Source organism: Orbicella franksi, chromosome 5, assembly GCF_964199315.1.
Source record: "Orbicella franksi chromosome 5, jaOrbFran1.1, whole genome shotgun sequence".
NCBI classification, from domain to species: Eukaryota; Metazoa; Cnidaria; class Anthozoa; order Scleractinia; family Merulinidae; genus Orbicella; species Orbicella franksi.
Window position 1 is genome coordinate 10,476,018 of NC_138149.1, and position 22,994 is coordinate 10,499,011.

Genomic DNA, 22,994 nt, shown 5'->3' on the forward strand with positions numbered 1-22,994 from the left:
TGAAGTAATTCATATTTCAATAAAAACGGACGTTTCGCGTTGGTTGTTTAACACACATACACACACACACACACACACACATTAAGCATTCGTACAAGGCTTAAATTAAATTTCTCGAGAATGGTTGGGGATTTAATCGCGGGGTCACCTAAAGAAATGAATTATACTGAGATGTTTTAAATAGTATTCAAAAAGTTACCGTGCTGTGAGTAGATTTTTAGTAAATAATTTTTGCACTTATTGCTCGAACTTTGAGCGGAATCCGTCTGAATTTTTCAAATCCATTGCGGTTTTTAATGATAAAAGGGAATGGAATAGTATTTTACTGGCTAAGACGTATTTTCTCTACAATGGACACGCATTTGCATCTCATCCAAATATTATCTCGAAAAAAGGTCATATAACAGTTACAGTACACTAACATAACAAATGTATCTTTTCAGAACTCCAATTTTACCCACTTAAAACGCTTACAAGTTAAACTTACATGGCATAATTTCCATTAGAACACCATTTTTGAAAAAATATATATATATTACTCTAATAAAATCTTTTTTCTCTCAGATTATACTGCAGTCCGTCACGTTGCCCAAATTAATCCATTTACTTACATTTTGCCGCATTCTGTCCATTGTTTACTTTGCTTTGAGTTCATTACGCTACCATGCAATTAAACTGTATTCTAGCTTGCTGCTTTTCGCCGACATTAATAACCAACATTAATTCCATCATGAAGTTATTCTGTTTTACAAAATAACTTCAGTTATGAAGTTATTCTGTTTTACAGGTGACACATGAAGCAATTAATTAGATTAGAATATTAGTGCTGGTGATTAAGCCTATGCGCGCTCCTTACAACAATGAATATTCCTTTCTTCCGTTGGCCTATACATCTTTGGAGAGATAGTGACAATCAAAAAAACTTAATGTGCCTTCGTGGCACTTTTGAGCGTCCGACACGACGAATTTTGCTTGCACTGAGGAAGTCGAATTTTCTTTGCCAGATTTTAAACTTTGCGATGGGCTTCACGAATTTGGCGCTGTTTGAAGCGATTATGATGATCCTGGGGTCTTACCCTACGAAGAAAGTGTATAATGGGATAGTTCGGATAAACACCGTGTGCATTACGTCTTATCCTACGTTTTAGAGGTCGAATGCGAAATTTCGAAAATTCATCGCGACCAATACGTTGGACTCTACGTAAAATAGGTCGAGGGCTAAATGGAGGATCTGAAGACTTGACCACTTGACTACCATCATCTTCAACATCAGTTTCGTCTCCGTCGCTTTCATCATCGTACATGTCTTCCTCTTCAGATTTGTGGCTTTCATCATCCTCCAAGTCTTCCTCATCAGACCTGTCGCTTTCATCATCATCCAAATCCTCACTGAACTCGTCATTTTCCATGTCCATTCCATATTGACTGCAATCATAGTATAGATTTTGACCAGCAAAATGAGTACATCTAAAATAATCGTACGGGACTCGTCATTCAAAATATAATGCTAAATCTTTTCTGAGTCCTTTCTAATCTCATCCGTGTTCAGTAATACCAGGGTTGGTGCAAACCGTTTCGAGCTCAACCTGGCATCTTCGATCCTGAAAATCACTAAAGCCATTATCTACGATTGCTCATTTCTTAAGCCGCTAAGTTTCGAGCACTGTAAAACCTTGCCAAGCGACCCGCTTTTCACAAACCATTGTGTGTTTTCGCGCATTACGTCTTTGTTTTTATTGCTAGTAACCTACCTTTTTTGATTCTGTAGTTTAAAGTCATCTGCAAAGTTACCAACGATTTCCTGCAGCTCAACGTTTTTCGCCTCGAAGTCGTCTTCGCTGAATGCACCTGCAAAGCTCACAGCAAACACGAATGCAGCGACTGCTAATGAGAGAAGTGTCCTCATCTTCGACAACTTGTGGCAACTGATGAAATGTAGCAAGCTGTGCCTCTTTTAAACTTGTCGTGGAGAAAAATATTGCACAGAGTTTTCTCCAAACCCTAATATTTTCGATATTGATTTTCAAGGTGACACAAGTCTCTCTGCTTACCTCAAGTATGCTGATAATATACAAAGCAATTATAAGTACCACACTTGGCGACGTGTCAACTTTATCACTATTGCAAACACTAATTTTCCTAATTCCCTTTAATTTTTTTCAGTGAATTTCACTACATGTATGTGAAAAGACCATGTATATTTCGTATTATAAAACGCGCGTAGACCAATACTATATATCGGTCAAATTGGCTTTTTTCATAAAATAGAGTACTTTAATATAATTTTGCATTTTAAAAACTGGATCATAATGGATGTTCTTTTAAATCAAGAGTTTTCATTATACCATGCTCTTGAGATATGGTGACTGTACGCGTAATTTTTGTGGGCGTTTTTATTTTTGTTTTGTTTTACCATAGTTTTCTATATTTGGGGGGCGTTTTAAATAATATAATTATTCCACCCGCGCTCGTTGGTTATGAGATGATTAAAGCCAACTTAGGGCTACGTATACCTCGTCGGCTATCTATCGTGTCATATCAGCGCGCGCTCATAGAATAATTGTTAAATATACAGCGAAACCGTGCGAACAAGCGATTGTTATGCCATACTGAACAGACCTCATGCGTCTTCATTGGCAATCAGAAAAACACAGCAAATACAAAGAATTCCAAGGAATAATTTTTAGAGCAAATTTTGCCTGGGAGCTTCGGGTTGGAGAAAGTCATCGAATTCATCGGCATGCCAGATTGTTGCTCAGATAATAAATCATTGTTATTGTTGTTGCTGTTTTTCTTTCTACAAACTGTTTTGTTCTGGTATTGCCCTAAAAAGAGTGACAGTCTTTGGGGCAATTTATCCTAACAGCGTACCCAGCCATTGTGAACAATAGTCAGTTGCTTATGAGGACATATACAAACATATATACACTGTACAAAAAAAAACGTCATGCCTCAAGAAAGCGTCATCGATATCAGCATATCCAGTTGTTGTTACCTTATTGCAGGTACTTATTTCAGACCTCGCTTTCCAGAGGAGCTATCAAGCTTTAAAACACAAGCATGGTCTGGTATTCAACTATATTACTTGCTTTTCAATAAGGCCAAAGGCAGACAGAATCTCTGCGATACGTACAGAAAGCGACATCAAGCACGTTCATTTTTTGTGCCGTTTAATTATGTTGCGGCTAGAGTAAAATACTGTATCTGTTTGACGCATGTTAAGTTATCTAAAGGACTGCTCAGAATTTGCAGTGGATTGAAGAAAATGGTGCTATTTGGTTACCCAATCTTTTATCGCTCAGACAAGCAAGATGACGTGTTCCATTTCTATGAAGCAATGTTCAAAATCTAATCATAGACAAAGCAAATATATTGTATATTAAGGTCAATTGTATATTAAGATCGAGGTAAATCTGCATTTTTTGCCTCTTGTAGTTTGGCCACAAGTCGAACTCAGAACACTCTATTCAAAAATTTATACGTATACTACAGGGCTACGTGATAACTCACTGGGATAAATAATTTATACACTGCAGAACACTTTTTATCTGGCACCAACGGTATAAATTAAAAAAAGAAACACTTAAGTACACTAACATGAAGCCACCGGCCAATATAACTTTAATCACATTTCAATAACACGCACACACAAAACAACTTCAATCATTTTTTCACTGCGTTCTAATTCAGGCACTATTCTATTACATCCAGCGGGGAAAATGAAAACATCTTTTGGTGATAGATCTTTTAGCGTAGCTGCGCCTACACCGTGGAACGCGCTCCCAGTAAGCCTGCTTAATATTGATTCCATTTTACTTTTTTAAATCTTGTCTTAAAACTTATCTTTTTAAGTTAGCTTTTAGCCTTAAGCCCTTAAATTACTTTATTATTGTTAAATTTAGTTTATGTACATATTTAGTATATTTTAATATTGCAATGCGCTTGTGATCATTGTATGTTAAAATGAACAATATAAACTAATAGCTTATTATTATTATTATTATTATTATTAAATTATTATGTATCTTCTTACAGTTTCCCTGCTTGCGAAAGAGACCAGCTCATTGAGAATTGCCTAAGGCATTGTTATTCACAGTTCTTTCCCCGTGAGAACATGATTATTCATATTTCGTTGCACCGCATGTATTCTATCGTTACTGAAATGTGGGTTGGTAAATCACTCCTCTGCAAGTCCATTATTTAACGAAGCAACGCATATGCAAGAGATTTGAAGCACTTATAGGACACTAATCCTAAAATCAACATTTTTGGATACCACAATAATGAACGCACGTCATGCACCCCTTAGGTCGCGGATTATAAAATTTCACGAAGACTTCAATGATCAAAGATACCGCGCAGTAAATCTGTTTTGAAACTTTGAACATGAAATATATCTTTTGAGCTGAATAAAAATACTGATGATGATGATTACCAGAATGTTGCCGAACCGTTAACGATAATACGCCTAAAATGTCAGGGAAAGAAACTTCAAAGTATGGATTATGGGTTATAAATGTGATCGAAGTTGCAACATGGAGTCGAAAAGGGTAACAATAGCCGGAAACGCTTTTGCTGAAATTCTTCTGATAGGGCAAAGTTAAAGCATTGATTTACAGACTAGAGTAAAATAAGTTCAGTAAAGCTTTATGCCCAAGTAAAATCCCGTACGAAATAGACAGGCAGACATGACGGATCAATTAACTCGAGATTTTTTGTTTTGTTTCATTTTCCTTTTTATTTTCCCTCACGTTTTCACTGCTTTTTAGATTATTCTTAAAGATTTTGGGCACGTCTGAATAGTTTTGAGAAAATCAAAATATCCAAATTGGCAGATCCAACATGGCAGCTGTTCAGATGCCATGACGTATTTACCATGCAACATGACGTCATCATTGTCATTTTAACTGACAGGAAGTAGTTTTATGAAAGTACTATATACTCTCTAAGTTTTATCACTGTAAAAATATTATTGAAGTTACGGAGGAGGGGAGGAGTGGGGAGATTATCCCGTTCCTACACGCGGTCATAGAAGGTCAAAACAAGCCTGGTCTGAACAAGGTAAGGTCTTACAGTCTCACGATGACGATAAGCAACAAATATACTTAGTAACAGCTGGTTATTTTGATAAAGTAATCAGGTTTAAAAAGCAAAACTAAAAACAATACAATCATCATCAACAACTAGTAAGTCTGGCTTGTTTTTTCATGCTCGACTTAACAACTTTTCGGCGCAAAGATTCAATATTGACTGCTACTTTCTTTATGATACTTATATTTGTCGAAGAGAGAGAAAATAATTGCACCGTGGTCGACTGTTTATCTATTGACGAAGAGCTAAAAAAATAAGCAACAGGTTGAGTTGGTATCGGTGAGGTTATCATTATTTCTGTTTCACAAGAAAAAAAAGAACGCTTTTAAGAGTCGTTGTCAGAGAAAACCGGGCAGTACCAAAAGATCGAGGCCGGCCGTTGACATTCATCTTTTCACAGTATAAAAGCTATCCGAAAAGATTAACAACCATGACATTTGCCGAGATAGGGGTTCGTTCTTCTTCGAAATATCACCACATCATGATTTTGGCCTCTTAAGCGGTTTAAAATGATCGAAATTTCGGGCAACTTTAGGTGAGCCTAAAAGATACTTCCTACAAATTCCAGAAACTCTTATTTTGGTGAGATATTTGTTCCCTTATTAGTTGATTGAGAAATATTAGAGGTCTTTTGCACTAATTCTACGGTTTTCACGAGGTGCCAAATATCGCCGCCGAATCGTAAATGAGCGTGACCCAAATTTTAGCCATTTTCACCGAGTCGTTTTTCAAAAGTGCGGCAGTTTATTTCCACAAAAAGACATTTTTGTGATAGTCTTGTTTTCCGTCTTGTTTTCCGTTTCATTTCCTTTGATATTACCTGGTGAGCGCAACTGACTTAGAACAACTTGCTGTGGAGCTGATTCAAAGGTCTCTTAAGATGTTTCGAAAACTCACACCCGGAAAAATCTGCTGAATTTAGCAGAATTAATCGAAGAATAAGGATCCGTAGTGTGTAGATATATATACTTGGTTTATAAACAATCATTGGATGAGGTTTTTGTGATATTCAGAATAATCAAGGTCGAGCTAGGGGTTATCAGCCGAAGCCGAAGGCTGAGGCTGATAACCCTTACCGAGACCCTGATTATTCTGGATATCACAAAAACCGAATCTAATAATTGTTTTATTACACATTGAACGAAATAAAATGGAAGTCATGTTTCTCCTTCTTCACCGACGGCAAGCAACACAAGGCGCGCGAACTTGACATGATTACCCGTGACCTTGAGTGTCCTTGACTTGTTATTGTATGATCTGAACAGCTGAAATAATACTACTTTCGTTCGAAACAGGAATAATGATAACCTCCCCGTGGTGGTGTGTTTATAGCCATCATGCAGGAAATGAGAGATTTAATCACATAAATATTGTCAAACGGGGAGTCGCGCTTGTCATCCATATTTACTAAGAAAGTTGCAAACCGAAAACCCAGTTTTGCGACCGAAGCCAACTCAACCTGTTACTTATTTCTAGCTCTCCGTCATTAGATAAACGGTCGACCACGGTGCAATTATTTTCTCTCTCTTCGACAAATATAAGTATCATAAAGACAGTCAATATTGAATCTTTGAACATCCGGAGCATCGTTTTTTTAAGAACTGGGTTAGTTGCGAATCTTCAATCCGGTTTCATCTTAAAGAAATGACGAGATAATCCAACTAGAACAGTCGAAATAATATGCGGACATTTTCCATTTAACCATATTCACAATTAAAAACCGGCGCAAATGAAAAAAAAAATTTAAAGCTCGAGGAAAATAGACAACTTCTTAAAAATACGAAATACGAGCCACTGAACCGAAAAGTTTGGAAATTCCGAGAAAATTAAATCACATCGAACAAACTTTCAAGCAAGAAATTATCGGAAATTCAGGGTGCATGCAGCTTGCACGGTTTACCCTTTTTTTTTTTCTGCGGAAATTCAGAAAAGTGCTTTTCCACTCGCCATTGGATTTCCGGAAATTCAAACACCTGCACTGCGTGAGCTGGAGTGACAATACAGCAATGACATACGGAATTCCGGACGCTAATAAGTACAATTCGATGTCCCCTTCATTCAAGAGCTAAATGAACATGCAATACGCACGTCACGGAAAAAATATCGAAGTATTAATTGAGAGCAGGAAGGAAACTGCAATCTACCAGGTTTTTATGTCGCGTAAGCTATTGACCCCATTTAGCTTTTGACACTGAGTTGAGGTGAAGGTCATTTCAAATATTTCATAGTAACTGAAGAAGAATTGTTGAGATTTAGGACGCTGTCCACTCAACCAAGAGTTACCAAACTTTCGAATCGGTGGCAAAATACGACAAATTTTTCTTCGAAAGTTTTCTGAAAATCCTAAATTTGCTGAATTCCTAATCGCGAACCATGGGGCCCAAAGTTCCGGATATTCAGAGAGGAAAACGAAATGAAACAGAAATTCTCAGTGAGAAATGTTCCAAAGTTGTGTACACCTCGTGAGGTAATACTCTTTTCTGGTAATTCACCACAATCTAGTTCCCATAATCATAAGCAGCTTATTAAAAAAAAAAAAAAAGCAGCTTTTTAAACAGTGTTCTATGATTTTCCTGAGGATGGAGCGATATTAGGACCTCTCGAAATGAAATATACAAAACGATTAATATGACATGAGTATGACGCTTCAGGCAATGTCAACGGAAGTGGATAACGGCAGATGAACAAAACTTGAAAAACTCAACTCTGAGCAACTCACTTGGCCAGCTTAAGGAGAGAGGAACAAAAGTGTACCTTGGGATGTTTTAATTTTCCATCTTATTCTAGTAGGAACACTTAAACTACTTTGTGCATTAAACAAATGCAGTAGATAATATTACCGACGTAAAATTTCGACTTCAAACGTTTTTTTTTTTTTTTTTTTTACCCAATTAATTTTAGTCACCAATATGCAATCTTAAAAGGCCATTTGATCCTTTTCTATGGCATAAATAGCACTGAGGTGATAAGGGAAGAAAATAAAATATAGCACAAAAAAAAAACTAAAGGGGCGGTAAAAGTGATAATTAAAAAAAAAAAAAAAAAGAAAGAGGAAAAAAGAGGAGGGGTGTGACAAAACCCTGGCAAAAAGTGGAAATCCATGTTTTGTTTCCAGCATCGCCCAAGGTATTAGCTACAGCAGCGAACGTACTTCAAGAAATATAATTCCTTGAAACGTTGATCAAAATAAGCATTTATTTTGATTTAACAACTGCCCAGCAGCTCACAAACTTGCATTTACGAATTACTATGATGGTTCCCTTGTATTTAACTTGTATTTGTGAATTCCTATGATGTTTACCACTATAGTATTATTTCAAATCACTTCCCCTGACCAAGCCTGAATTATGCCCAGCTTAACCACGGAAGACACGACCAATTTTGCGTCCGATACGTCGAACTGTGCGTCCGACACCTCGAACTGTGCGTCCGACACGTCGAACTAAGCGTCCGATACGACGAACTGTACGTGGGACACGTCGAATTATGCGTCGTGCATTACGACCAATACGACGTACAACGCCTCTTAAAGGGTCGGAAGACCTTTCAATGGCAGTATTGCCTTCTTCGTCTTCTTCTTGGTCTTCGTCTCTGTCGTTGTCATCTTCATCATCAAAGTCATCTTCATCATTCTCTTCATCTTCCGTGGCCATCCCATAGTCACTGCAATCATAATATCAAATTTCAGTAGCATGCAATAATGAGAAAGCCTTAGAGGTTTAGTGATTATAAATGTAGCCTGCCATATATCTGGAAGAAAACTGGCAGTTTTGTGGGGGGAAAAGGAAACAAGCGCCAGATTTTGTCTCGGGGAAGATGTCAACCAAAACAAAGCAAAACAAAGTCAAAAACAAAATCGTGGAAAATCAATTGAAGCTGTGCTCGCTACTTCTATACTTACTATGGACAAAACAGTCTGTTAATTGTTGATAAGACAGCAAATTATGTTTTAGACGGCAGATGTCAAACTCGTGTCCAGCGTATGAAATATGATGGTGGAAAAAGAAAATACTAAAATACACTTTCACATGTTACACGATGAGCTTTGTTTCAAACGTGTATTAATGACTGACTCAAATTCCTTCCGTATTAATGCTACCGTTTTCCCTTTTTACTACCAACATCATACCTTTTTAGATTCTCTCGTTCAAAGTCATCCGCTAATTCATCTGCAATGTCCTTTAGCCCGTTGTCTTGTGCCCCCAAATCATCATCGGCTAAAGGATCTCCAAAGCCCACAGCTAGGACTAAGCCAACTACAGCTAATAGGAGAATTGTCCTCATTCTTGATTGCTTGTTGCGACTAATAAAAAGTGCGGAGAATTGCTTCTTTTAAACACATTTAGGCGAATAGCATTGTGAAGCTGCTTTCTTACTTAGAGGTAAGCTATGTTCATAGACCGTTTAAACTTTTACTGATTCTAAAAAACGCTCACAATGTACGATTACAATATTGAACATTTTCTCAATATTTTATATGAGTTCTGCACAGTTACTAATGCCAGTCGGCGTTTTGTTTATTTTGTATACAACTTTTTTGACTCGTATTGCCTTTGTTTCTTGAGCCTCACTTGGTAAACCAGTTACCAAGCTTTAAAATGCATGCTATGTTTTGAAATTGAGATATACTGTTTGCTTCTAAAATAGAAAAGTCTGACTGACCGTTCATCTTCAATACATGTAAATGCGATATACGTAAAACCATCATGTATTGCAGTTCTACCTGCTGAATGTTTATCTATACTCTGTCCTGATGGTTAAAATTCAAGTAGCGTCAACACTTGAAGGGGCCAGGGATGTGGGTAGTAGGAAAAACGCAAATATGAGGCAGGTAAGGCGCAAAGATGATGTAAGGATGACTCAGCCCTTACCTCCTACTAATGTGGCCCGGGTTCGATTCCGGGCCCGGTTGCGATTAGTTGATTGAGCTTGCTGTTGGCTCTCGCCTTACTCCAAGGGTTTCTCTCCGGGTTCACCCTTTTTTTCCTCCTTCTGCAAAAGCAACGTCTCTAAATTCTTATTTGAGCAGGATTGAGGACTCGCATGAAAACCCACTAAGGCTGATGTGACTTTTTTTTATAAATAGAGTAATTTAATCTCATTTATGGAAATAAATACATCTTTAAGTTATTTCATTTACTCATTTTTACTTATTATTCTGTGGATACATGAGGCTCACGTTTTCCTTTCCATACGAAACACAATATCTAGATGAGGTTAATATGCTATGAGATAACTTATATTGCTAAATTAAAGTCGAAGTTAAGTGGTTCTCCCATTATTTTCCAAAACAGAGGAAACGCGTAGCCCTATACACGAAATAATTAACACATTAAGGGTAACACGATGAACCAATTTAGAAAACAAATCAACAGGAAAAAGAAGATATTCACCAAGCAACAAAAGTATAGGTACTAAATTTTTAAGCTGCCGCAAAAACGTTTGCGTTTGTAGTAATAGGACATAAGATTAGAACCCAATAATTCAAAGACCTACAGACAAGAATAATATTTTGACGTAGGAATAAACCTGACCTTGGGGGTTTATACAATTTAAGGGAAAAATGGTTTTGAAATTTTACAAAACCAGCAGTGACAACCCTACACATGTAGATCTTATATCAGTGCGCTTCTTCGGTATGGTTCTCAGACACAGAAAGGCGCGTACATTATTATCTTTCTTAAATAACTTTAATATTCGTTTGTTAGTGCTAATTGTATCTCTTGACTGCAAATATATGTACGCTGTTAGCCTGCGTGGCAGGCGTTTATTTCCAGAAGCACGCGAATGAAGGTAAACTGCGAGCAACTGGGAAAACTAAAGAGCTCTTTTTTGCTCAACCGCTTCGCCTTCCTCACCCCCAGGCGCTCGTTTCCTCAATCTCCCCGCCGCTGGAATAATAATAGGAAACGTCTGTCACGCAGGCTTGCTCGCCGTCAACGCTGAAAACGTGCAATGACAATTCAATTTGAGATTTATAATACTACTGAAAAACAATGTAACTTTTAGAAAGTTTACCCTTATATTCCGTGAGCTGTTAATAAAATTACTTATCGCCAACAGAAAGAAATCCTATTTTTTAACTTGTTTCGTGAGAAACTTCACTTTCGTTAAGCAGCTCTCCCGACCACTACCAGTTGCGCAACATTAATGCTAGATCTTTTTTGTCTGAAGCAGAGTTTAGCCCAATACTTCTTTGCAATTATTTTCTTGTTTTTGTGTTTGTTTTTGAATGATCTCTTTAATGAGACAAGCACCATTAAAAACTAGTTCTTAATTGGTTTTGAGACACACGCACAATATAACTTTAAACATCACATGCATATTTTATAATTTCACGAAAACAAGTACCAAATGTAGCTCGTAAAAGTCTGTTTTCAAACTCTGTACAACTAAATGAAAGAGAATAGACAAATAATTCTGACTGACAATAGAGCTTTTTATGTGAAACAGTATTATTAGTTTTATCACACTAACAATCTGCATAGTTGGAATATGACAGAATTAAGAGAAAGCCCCTCGTCGAAATTTCGATAATAAGAAGCATTACTCACCAAAAATGCTCTCATTGCAAAGCTTCTAATAAGGGAAAATAAAAATATGACTTCACTAAAAAGAATACGAACAAGACAAATTTACGTTTACGAGGGTTACGGGCAAGCATGATCCAATATAGAAAATTCGGAACTTATCTATTTCTAGTGTTGACCCATTATCCAATAGTTGAATTTACGAGAAATTCATGCAATGACAAAGTTAAATATCAAATATATAAAGCTATGAAAAGATAACTCAAGTAGAACGACTGACGAGATATGCCTTTCCCCGCCAGCTCCGTGGTCATTTATTTACTTCTTTCATAAACCTACGTGAGAGGCAAGTTTCCTTAACAACTCGTACGTGTATCAAGATAAAATTAAAGTTTGGAATGATTAGTGCCGGAAGAAAACCCAGAGAACAAGTAAAGAAAACTTGGAGCAAAAAACATTTTTCCAGTTAGCTTTTTTAAAGATTCTATTTGCTCTTATTGTTCTGTCAGTAAACTTAGAGGTAAGCTATGTTCATAGACCGTTTAAACTTTTACTGATTCAATAAAACGCTCACAATGTACGATTACAATATTGAACATTTTCTCAATATTTTATATGAGTTCTGCACAGTTACTAATGCCAGTCGGAATTTTGTTTATTTTGTATACAACTTTTTTGACTCGTATTGCCTTTGTTTCTTGAGCCTCACTTGGTAAACCAGTTACCAAGCTTTAAAATGCATGCTACGTTTTGAAATTGAGATATACTGTTTGCTTCTAAAATAGAAAAGTCTGACTGACCGTTCATCTTCAATACATGTAAATGCGATATACGTAAAACCATCATGTATTGCAGTTCTACCTGCTGAATGTTTATCTATACTCTGTCCTGATGGTTAAAATTCAAGTAGCGTCAACACTTGAAGGGGCCAGGGATGTGGGTAGTAGGAAAAACGCAAATATGAGGCAGGTAAGGCGCAAAGATGATGTAAGGATGACTCAACCCTTACCTCCTACTAATGTGGCCCGGGTTCGATTCCGGGCCCGGTTGCGATTAGTTGATTGAGCTTGGTTTTGGCTCTCGCCTTACTCCAAGGGTTTCTCTCCGGGTTCACCCTTTTTTTCCTCCTTCTGCAAAAGCAACGTCTCTAAATTCTTATTTGAGCAGGATTGAGGACTCGCATGAAAACCCACTAAGGCTGATGTGACTTTTTTTATAAATAGCGTAATTTAATCTCATTTATGGAAATAAATACATCTTTAAGTTATTTTATTTACTCATTTTTACTTATTATTCTGTGGATACATGAGGCTCACGTTTTCCTTTCCATACGAAACACAATATCTAGATGAGGTTAATATGCTATGAGATAACTTATATTGCTAAATTAAAGTCGAAGTTAAGTGGTTCTTTCATTATTTTCCAAAACAGAGGAAACGCGTAGCCCTATACACGAAATAATTAACACATTAAGGGTAACACGATGAACCAATTTAGAAAACAAATCAACAGGAAAAAGAAGATATTCACCAAGCAACAAAAGTATATGTACTAAATTTTTAAGCTGTCGCAAAAGCATTTGCGTTTGTAGTACTAGGACATAACATTAGAACCCAATAATTCAAAGACCTACAGACAAGAATAATATTTTGACGTAGGAATAAACCTGACCTTGGGGGTTTATACAATTTAAGGGAAAAATGGTTTTGAAATTTTACAAAACCAGCAGTGACAACCCTACACATGTAGATCTTATATCAGTGCGCTTCTTCGGTATGGTTCTCAGACACAGAAAGGCGCGTACATTATTATCTTTCTTAAATAACTTCAATATTCGTTTGTTGGTGCTAATTGTATCTCTTGACTGCAAATATATAAACATGTACGCTGTTAGCCTGCGTAGCAGGCGTTCATTTCCAGATGCACGCGAATGAAGGTAAACTGCGAGCAACTGCGAAAAATAAGGAGCTCTTCTTTGCTCACCCCCTTCGCCTTCCTCACCCCAGGCGCTCGTTTCCTCAGTCTCCCCGCCGCTGGAATAATAATAGGAAACGTCTGTCACGCAGGCTTGCTCGCCGTCAACGCTGAAAACGTGCAACGACAATTCAATTTGAGATTTATAATACTACTGAAAAACAATGTAACTTTTAGAAAGTTTACCCTTATATTCCGTGAGCTGTTAATAAAATTACTTATCGCCAACAGAAAGAAATCCTATTTTTTAACTTGTTTCGTGAGAAACTTCACTTTCGTTAAGCAGCTCTCCCGACCACTACCAGTTGCGCAACATTAATGCTAGATCTTTTTTGTCTGAAGCAGAGTTTAGCCCAATACTTCTTTGCAATTATTTTCTTGTTTTTGTGTTTGTTTTTGAATGATCTCTTCAATGAGACAAGTACCATTAAAAACTAGTTCTTAATTGGTTTTGAGACACACGCACAATATAACTTTAAACATCACATGCATATTTTATAATTTCACGAAAACAAGTATCAAATGTAGCTCGTAACAGTCTGTTTTCAAACTCTGTACAACTAAATGAAAGAGAATAGACAAATAATTCTGACTGACAATAGAGCTTTTTATGTGAAACAGTATTATTAGTACTGTCACAGTAATAATCTGCATAGTTGGAATATGACAGAATTAAGAGAAAGCCCCTCGTCGAATTTCGATAATAAGAAGCATTACTCACCAAAAATGCTCTCATTGCAAAGCTTCTAATAAGGGAAAATAAAAATATGACTTCACTAAAAAGAATACGAACAAGACAAATTTACGTTTACGAGGGTTACGGGCAAGCATGATCCAATATAGAAAATTCGGAACTTATCTATTTCTAGTGTTGACCCATTATCCAATAGTTGAATTTACGAGAAATTCATGCAATGACAAAGTTAAATATCAAATATATAAAGCTATGAAAAGATAACTCAAGTAGAACGACTGATGAAATATGCCTTTCCCTGTCAGCTCCGTGGTCTTTTATTTACTTCTAATATAAAGTGTCGCTTTAGGCAATGATGGCGCTTCGATGAGTAGAAACTGAGCTTATTTCAGAATCAGCTGTAAAAGTAATAGAATGCCAGTGTAATTTCATAAACCTACGTGAGAGGCAAGTTTCCTTAACAACTCGTACGTGTATCAAGACAAAATTAGAGTTTGGAACGATTAGTGCCGGAAGAAAACCCAGAGAACAAGTAAAGAAAACTTGGAGCAAAAGATATTTTCCAGGCTTCGGGGAGATTGAGCAAACGAACGCCTAGGGTGAGGCAAAATTTGGGAGAAGTGGGGAGGGCTAAGCAAAAAAGAGCTCCTTATGTTTCGCACTTGCTCGTAGTTTCGTTGCCTTCGCGTGCTTCTGGAAATGAACGTCTGCTACGCAGGCTAACAGCGTACATGTTTATATATTTGCGGTTAAGAGATACAATTATCACTAACAAATGAATATTGAAGTTATTTAATAAAGATAATAATGTACGCCCCTCTCTGTGTCTGAGAACCGTACAGAAGAAGCACACTGGTGTAAGATCTATATGTGTAGGGCGGTCACTGCTTGGTTTTGCAAATGTTTTAGCGGCAACTTAAAAATTCAGTATCCATTCTTTTGTTGCTAGGTGAATATGTTTTTGTTTTCTTTTGAGTTGTTTTCTAAATTGGTTCATCGTGTTACCCTTAACGTGTTAATGATATTGTGTACAGTGCTACGCGTTTTCTCTGTTTTGGAAAATAATGGACAACCGCATATTAAACTCATCTAGATATTGTGTTTCGTATGGAAAGGAAAACGTCAACCTGGTGTATCCAGAGAATAATAGGTAGAAATGAACAAATAGAATAAAATGTATTTATTATTTATTTTTAAAAACACAACAACGCTTTTAAGTTTTCGGAACATGTTTCGATGTTTCAAATATCATCATCACCCATAATGAATATATAAGGTTTACAGAAAGATCATAATTATATATGTAACAGCCTATACAATGAGCCTTTATACATTTAAATTAACGTAAAATGCAAACTTATTTAAACTAACCAATAAAAATTTTGAAAAGAACAATAGTGAAAAACCACTAAGCTGAAATAGATACATTTAAAAGTGTAACGATAAATTGACATGCTCAACTTGTTTGTTAAGTTCTGGATTTAACCGTTCAATATGAAAACTCTCCTTGATTTTAAGTCGTGAGAAAGTCTTAGCAAAATCAATCATTTTAAAACTGGAGGCATCACAATTGTCTCGACAATGCTTAGAACAATTGAGATGTTTAAAAAACATGGGAATTTTTGTCCCGAAAAAGATGTTCATTAACACGTGTGTGAAAATGCCTATTAGTTTCACCAATATAACGAGCTCCACATTTCCATAAATAAGATTAAATGACACTATTTAGTGAGGAAGCCACATCAGGCTTAGTGGGTCCTCAATCCTGGTCAAATAAGAATTTGGAAAAGTTGCTTTTGTAGAGGGAGAACCCGGAGAAAAACGCTCGTGGCAAGGCGAGAACCAACAACAAACTCAACCCACTTATGACCGGGCCGGAATCGAACCCGGGCCACATTAGTAGGAGGTGAGCCCTCTCACCACTGAGTCACCCTTACGTCATCTTTGCGCCATCCTTGGGCCATCTCTGCGTCATATTTGCATCATCCCTGCTACCCAAGTCTCTGCTCCCTTCGGTGTTGAAGCTACCAGAAATTAAACCATCAAGACAGAGAATGGATAAACATTCAGGTAGATTTGCAATACGTTATGGTTTTACGTAAATCGCATTCACGTGTATTGTAGAAGAACGATCAGCCAACTCAATTTCGAAACGGGGCATTTGTTTTCAAACTTGGTAGCTGGTTTACCAACGAAGCGTCAAGAAACAAAGGCAATAAGAGTCAAAAATGTTATATACAAAATAAGCAAAATGCCACCTGGCATTCGTAACTGTGCAGAGCTCAAATAAAATGTTGAGAAAAAGTTTAATATTATATAATAATTGCATAGTTTGCGTGTTTAATTGGATCAGTAAAATTTACACGGTCTATGAAGATGGCCTACTTCTAAGTTTACTAACAGTACAAGATGTGTAAATAGAATCTTTAAAAAAATTGCCGTTACAATGGTCTAATGAAATAAATTTGCAAATTTAAAAAAAAAAAGAAAAACGTTCATTTAGAATGTTGTATATGATTAGGTTTTTCAAATTCCATCTATAAAACGAAAACCCAGCAATTATGGTACCTACAAGAACATTACAAACATTATTTTTATAACAATTTGTTTCTCGCTCAGGCTGAATATACTTATTATTCTGTTAATTTTAGAGTGAAAATATTTCTGTTAATATTCTTCGATTAAATGTACGACATTTCCGCTTTAGAACATATCGGATGATTAATTACAAAAAGTTATTTTTATGAAAAAGGGAGTACTGCATTAAATATCAAAAAAATGTTATGACGTGGAAAAAAGCAGCTTCACAATATTATTTGCCCAGATATGTTTAAAAGAAGGAGTTCTCTGCACTTTTTATTAGTCGCAACAAGCTATCAAGAATGAGGGCAATACTCCTAGTAGCTGTAGTTGGCTTCGTCCTCGCTGTGGGCTTTGCAGTTCGTTTTGGCGATGATGATTTGGCGGCACAAAACAACGAGCTAAAGGGCATTGCAGATGAATTAGCGGATGACTTTGAACGAGAGGATCTAAAAAGGTATGATGCTGGTTGTAAAAGGGGAAAATGGTAGCCCTAATCCGAAAAGAATTTGAGTTCATCATTATATAAACGTTTGAAACTAGGCTTATCGAGTAACATGTGGAAGTGCATTTTATCGCTTTCTTTTTCCACCATCATATTTCATACGTTGGGAACGAGTTTGACATCAGCCGCCTAAAACATAATTTGCTATCTTATAAACATTAAAAAAACTGTTGTCGTAATAGCTGCCTTTTATTTAACAAATAAAGAAGCCTCGACTGTGCTCTGTTCTGTTGTAAAGCAAGCAAGAAGCGGTAGAGCACGAAAGAAGTGTAGGGGAAAACACGAGACGTAGTAGAGTGTTTCTCCCTACTTCTTGAGTGCTCTACTGCTTCCTAAGTGCTTTACAACAGAACAGAACACAGTCGAGGCTTCTTTATTTGTTTTATGATAAAGAATCCGATAATTTCCCCACGAATTTGGCTGAATTTTCAAACCAAACTTTATTTTCCAAACGAGCAAAAGTGGCGTCAGCCGTGCACTGTTCTCTGTTAAAGCACGCTAAAATAAGCCAATCACAATCCTTGTTAGAATTGTTCAAATAATTTGATTGGCTAACGAAGCGACAGCTGTCAATCACAAACTGGACTTCAGCTAAGCTTTCAGTTTCGAGTAGTTTGAGCGGCTTTCAAGAGAAGAACGATCCCTTCAAAGTTCGCTTTTAAGTTAATTTTTAAATACGGATCTAAAGGCAGGTGAAGGTTTATAGTCCAGAGGAATCCGGCCGTATTGTGGCCCATGAAAACGTGCACTTTTCGAGTGGAAATTACGAAACGCTGAGCCCAAAGCTTGCGGATGAATATGCGAAATGCCGAGTTGAATTTGAAAGGAGCTACAGTTATTTACGGCTTGTAGCCGCATGCAGCAAGATTGGCCGAACTAGCGTAAAAGTTAGAAAGACTAAACGGCTCCCACTGGTTCTACTCCGAGCACAGAAGAGAATATCAGAGCAAGCTTTGCACTGACCACTCGTCTGTTCACTTCGCTGAGATGACCGGAGAACGAGCGTTACTACACTGCATGCAGGTGTTGTTTGAGCAATTGAGCGTCAATACAAAAACAAAGTTTCTCTTCATAAACAGAGACAGTTCAATTGTTGTTTTCTGTCGTTGTTTTACTTCTTAAGTATAATTTCTGCCTTCGTAACAAATATAATGTCTTTTATCGAAGCATTGTTTAGGTTGAGAATTTGTTTATTTAGCTACGTGTTTTGTCGGCGGGAATCTAGCAAAACTTTTTATTTTAGTACAGTTTTAACACTACTGTTGCTAACAATGGTCTCTGTGAGCCAAATTTACTACAGACAAATAGCTCGTTTCCATTGCGTTTGTCTGAATCACAGGGGATGTTTAATTTGGGGCAAATTTGTGAAAATTCCGAAGCAAATATTTGAAAGCCAACTTACCGTCATCAACCCGTGCTCTGTTCTCCGATAAAGCACGCTCTTTCAGCCAATCAGAGCGCGCGTTACATGAAAACTTTATTATAAATGTTTATAAAAGACTAAAAGTTACTAAAATATTAAAAACCAAAACCTTTTCGACCGTATGGTCATCATCAGTGGTACATGATAGAAATTTACATGCAACTTGGTTTTGTTCGATTAAGTTATTCCCGAGGGGAACAGTTTGGCAATGAAAGAATGTACTTGTTTGTTTAGGGTTGGTTTTTAGCACGCCTTCTATTATTTTCCATTATTTTCTCGGGGCACGCAATGTTCCATGTGTATGCGTGGGTTGTCTTTTTGCGAGGTGACGGACCGGTTTGGAGTTGTGAGACTTGTTCTCGTGTTCTGCTTTTCGTACTTTGAAGTTTCTTTTTGTTTCCCTAACGTAGGTTTCGCCACATGTGCACTCGGCACGATAGATGACATTTGATTTGTACCGGGTTTTTTCTTTGAGATTCATTTAACTTTTGAGTTTTCTTGTTTGCCACTCGATGATAAACATAAATCGCCCATCCGTAAGATTATTCAGTTTGTTTATTAAAAAACTGTTTTATCCACAGGAAGTACAGAGGCCTCAATTAATTTTCGACGCTTTTGGTTTTGATTTTGTTTTGTTCTGTTTTGTTTTGTTTTGGTTAAAATCGTCCCCGAGACAAAATCTGGCGCTTGTTTCCTTTTTCCCCACAAAACTCCCAGTTTTCTTCCAGATATATGGCAGGCTACTTTTATAATCACTCAACTTATTAGGCTTTCTCATTATTGCATGCTACTGAAATTTGATAATATGATTGCAGTGACTATGGGATGGCCATGGAAGATGCAGAGAATGATGAAGATGACTTTGATGATGAAGATGACAACGACAGACATGAACACGAAGAAGAAGACGAAGAAGGCAATACTGCCACTGAAAGGTCTTCCGACCCTTTAAGAGGCGTTGGTCGTATTGGTCGTACAGCACGACGGATAATTCGACACGTCCCACGTAAAGTTCGACGTATCGGACGCACAGTTCGACGTATCGGACGCAAAATTGATCGTGTCTTCCGTGGTTAAGCTGGGTATAATTCAAGCTTGGTCAGGGGAAGTGATTTGAAATAACACTATCCTGGTCAACATACTAGTAATTTATAAATACAAATTTGTGAGCTGCGGGGCAGTTGTTAAATAGGAATAAATGCTAATTTTGATCAACGTTTCAATGAATTATATTTCTTGAAGTGCTTTCGCTGCTATAGCTAATATCTTGGCCGATGTTGGAAACAAAACAAGGATTTCCACTTTTTGCAGGGATTTTGTCACACCCTTCTCCTTTTTTTATTGTTTTTTCAATTATCACCTTTCTCCCCTCTTAAGAGGTGCCCTCTGTAAGTTTCAACTATGGCCATTTGGACCAGAAAAAATCAAATTCCTCAAACTTTCTCAGATGAATGGTCTACATAAGTGATTCACAAAAATATAACTTTCAGTTCAATTCGATTCGTATCTTAGCGCTGGGGCCACCATCTTGGTTTTGCCCCTCTGAGAGGGCTTTCAGCGGCCATTTTAGGGCACATTTTTAACAATTTGCCATACAAAGAAAACGATATAAATGCGGGTAAAAACCCTTTATTCGAGACAAGCAAATGTTTCTTGTTACATTGAGACGCTGTTTTGGCAATTTGATCATCGCCTGATTTTTTTAAAGAATTTTAAATTTCTTCCCTTTCGGACTACTCATGAAGCGACATAAAAAAGGCGAAGTTCAAAGGAAAATATCGCCAAAAGTACATCACTTGGGATCCCAAAACTACCCTCCACTTAAAGAGCAATGTCTCACCTGTAAAAACATGCAATAAAATTTTGGGGCAGTTAAAACTGTAAAATGTTAGAAGAAGAAGTTTAAGCTGTGCTTTTGTCAACAAAGACCGCCGTCCTAATTAGCATAATAACGTGAAAATAAGGATGCACAGAGAAAATAATGATATATTCCACTTACTTCGCGACATGTCGACAACTGGATGTTCCACGATGCCTCATGTTATATTTCCAGTATGTTTCAACCACAGTTTTGGTGATTAGTGTTCAAAATCACTCTCAGACATCGCCACGGTTATGCAGATTTCAACTCTACGAAGCCCGCTTCATAACATCTATCAATATTATTTGTCTTTCGTCTCATAAGCCGCCGTTTACAAGAAGTTTAACAATTTGCTGAGATCCTAACTGACCCAGAAGTCTGTTAGCAGCCTTTAGGGGCAGGGTGGGTAGGAAGTGAAAATGTAACCGACATTGAAGCCATTTTACGCATTTCTGTGGCTAAACTAGTAACTGGCTTTCCCAGAGTGATTTGAACATGAGCTTCTGCTTGCAGGCATTTTCTAGGTTATTTTTGCAGGGTAATTGTGGAGGGGGGGGGGGGAGGAGAGGTCGTGTATTAAAAAAAAAGAAAAAAAGAGAACGATAGACAGTATCAGGTCAAAAGATTATGATCTGTGTATCTTGATCAGCTTTATCAGTTCATCAGTGAGGCCCTATTAGGGGTTTTCAGGATACTGGATATTTGGGTAAAAAATTAATAGGATGCAAGAAAGTTAGGGGAAAAATTAATGGGGTAGAGCATGTTTACTGATCAGATAAAGCGGGACGGTTGTGTCTTTCGCTGCCGGAAGTGCCATCAAATTTTGGAAAAGACAACAGACTGACGAATAGTGCGCAGGAAGTAATGGTAAGCGACGTATTATTGAAACTCCTTACATTTTCTTAGCCGTTTCACTTTTGCATCAGAAAAGAAAATGCTCAGAAAATTACTGAAGGGCAGTTAAGGACGGTGCCTTCTTTTTTGTGGGCGCACGGTCTGTGCATTACGTAAGGCATGGTTTAAACGCTAGGCGTGCGCTTGGGTTGGAACTAGTGACGTAATTAACTACCCTACCAAGCGTGCGACTTAAAAGAAAATCTATTGTGGCCGAAACAAATTTCGCACTAAAATTACGAGCCTGTACTAAAACCGGGATTACCAGAAAAGCAGCATATCGCTAAGCACTAACTGTGAGCGGCCTCCAGCTGAGAAACTAGCTTTTATCGTATCCGTAGAAAATATCATACTAAAATTCAACTGTAGATGGCATAATGCGCGCGCAAAACAACTGCGAGAGACGTCAATGTTTAACTTACTTAGGAAGTAACAGGAAAAAATGCAACGGACACCGACAAAGTTTTCGAAAGGATGAAACAACTCAACTAACTTTTGAAAAAGGGGTGATTACAGCTACATTTTATGGTATGAATTGGAAGTGGCAAGCCTATTCAACAATGCATTAGTTTTTGGCTGTAAGGAAAAGTTATGTAGACTGTATTTTGGCTAAGCCAGATGAGTGCTGTCCAGGGACGCTCAAAGCGCTGTTGCGACGATTCTGTTATTAAATACATATCAAAAGTGGTTTTTATATTACCACTTACCACGTACTTTAAAGATATTTTTAATATGTTTAGTTTTCTGCATGTAAAGACGAACCTTAGGAGAATCTGTGAAGAAATATCTTTACCCTTTTTTCAGAAGAAATGCTACCGTCAGCAGTAGCTAATTATCTCGGAAAAATTAATGACTACCCCCAGTTTTCTTTGTGGATTCTAATAACCCCGGCTAAGATCTTCTTTTTCCATGTTTTCTTAATCCGGCGGAAACACGTTTGTATTTTGTAGGCACCATTCATTATGAGCCTGAGGCACCCCACAGTGGCTAATGTCGTTCAGTTCTGTGATGGAGCACAGCTGCATGTCTGCACAAGACTAGTTTTCAACCCTATGCAGGACGCTTTAAAATACCCGCATCTATCAAGCGAAGCACTAATGTTGACGATTAGCTTTTTAAAGACATTATAGATGCGTTTAAGACACACAAGTTGAATGAGTCATAAGCAATTGGATGAGTTAACTGATACTTGTCAAAAATATCTAGAGCTTGATTCTCAGCGGCTGTTGTGTCTTCTTGGAGGACATTCTCCTGTCTGTTTCTTAGCTTTGAAGCCATTCTCGAGAGGAAGGATTAAACGTGGCAGGGAGTCAGGAACTCATCACAGGTGAACCGCCTAATTCTGGCCTCATCTTTTGAGCGCCTCATCTTTTGTGCTACAGTAACTGCTTCGACTTTTATGGCCGTCTCCTGACCCGAGAAAAACTTTTCTTCAACGAGTG

General features: G+C 37.4%; 1 protein-coding gene across 1 annotated transcript; it reads right to left on the reverse strand.

The window, feature by feature from the left end:
• Positions 1-559: 559 nt before the first annotated feature.
• LOC145488701 (uncharacterized) lies at positions 560-2,022 on the reverse strand. The gene is made up of 2 exons (XM_081467624.1): positions 1,752-2,022; positions 560-1,425 (listed from the first exon to the last, which is right to left on the reverse strand). Exons 1-2 carry the CDS (start codon positions 1,904-1,906, stop codon positions 1,008-1,010), a joined length of 573 nt encoding a protein of 190 aa, XP_081323750.1. The 5' UTR covers positions 1,907-2,022; the 3' UTR covers positions 560-1,007.
• Positions 2,023-22,994: the final 20,972 nt, after the last annotated feature.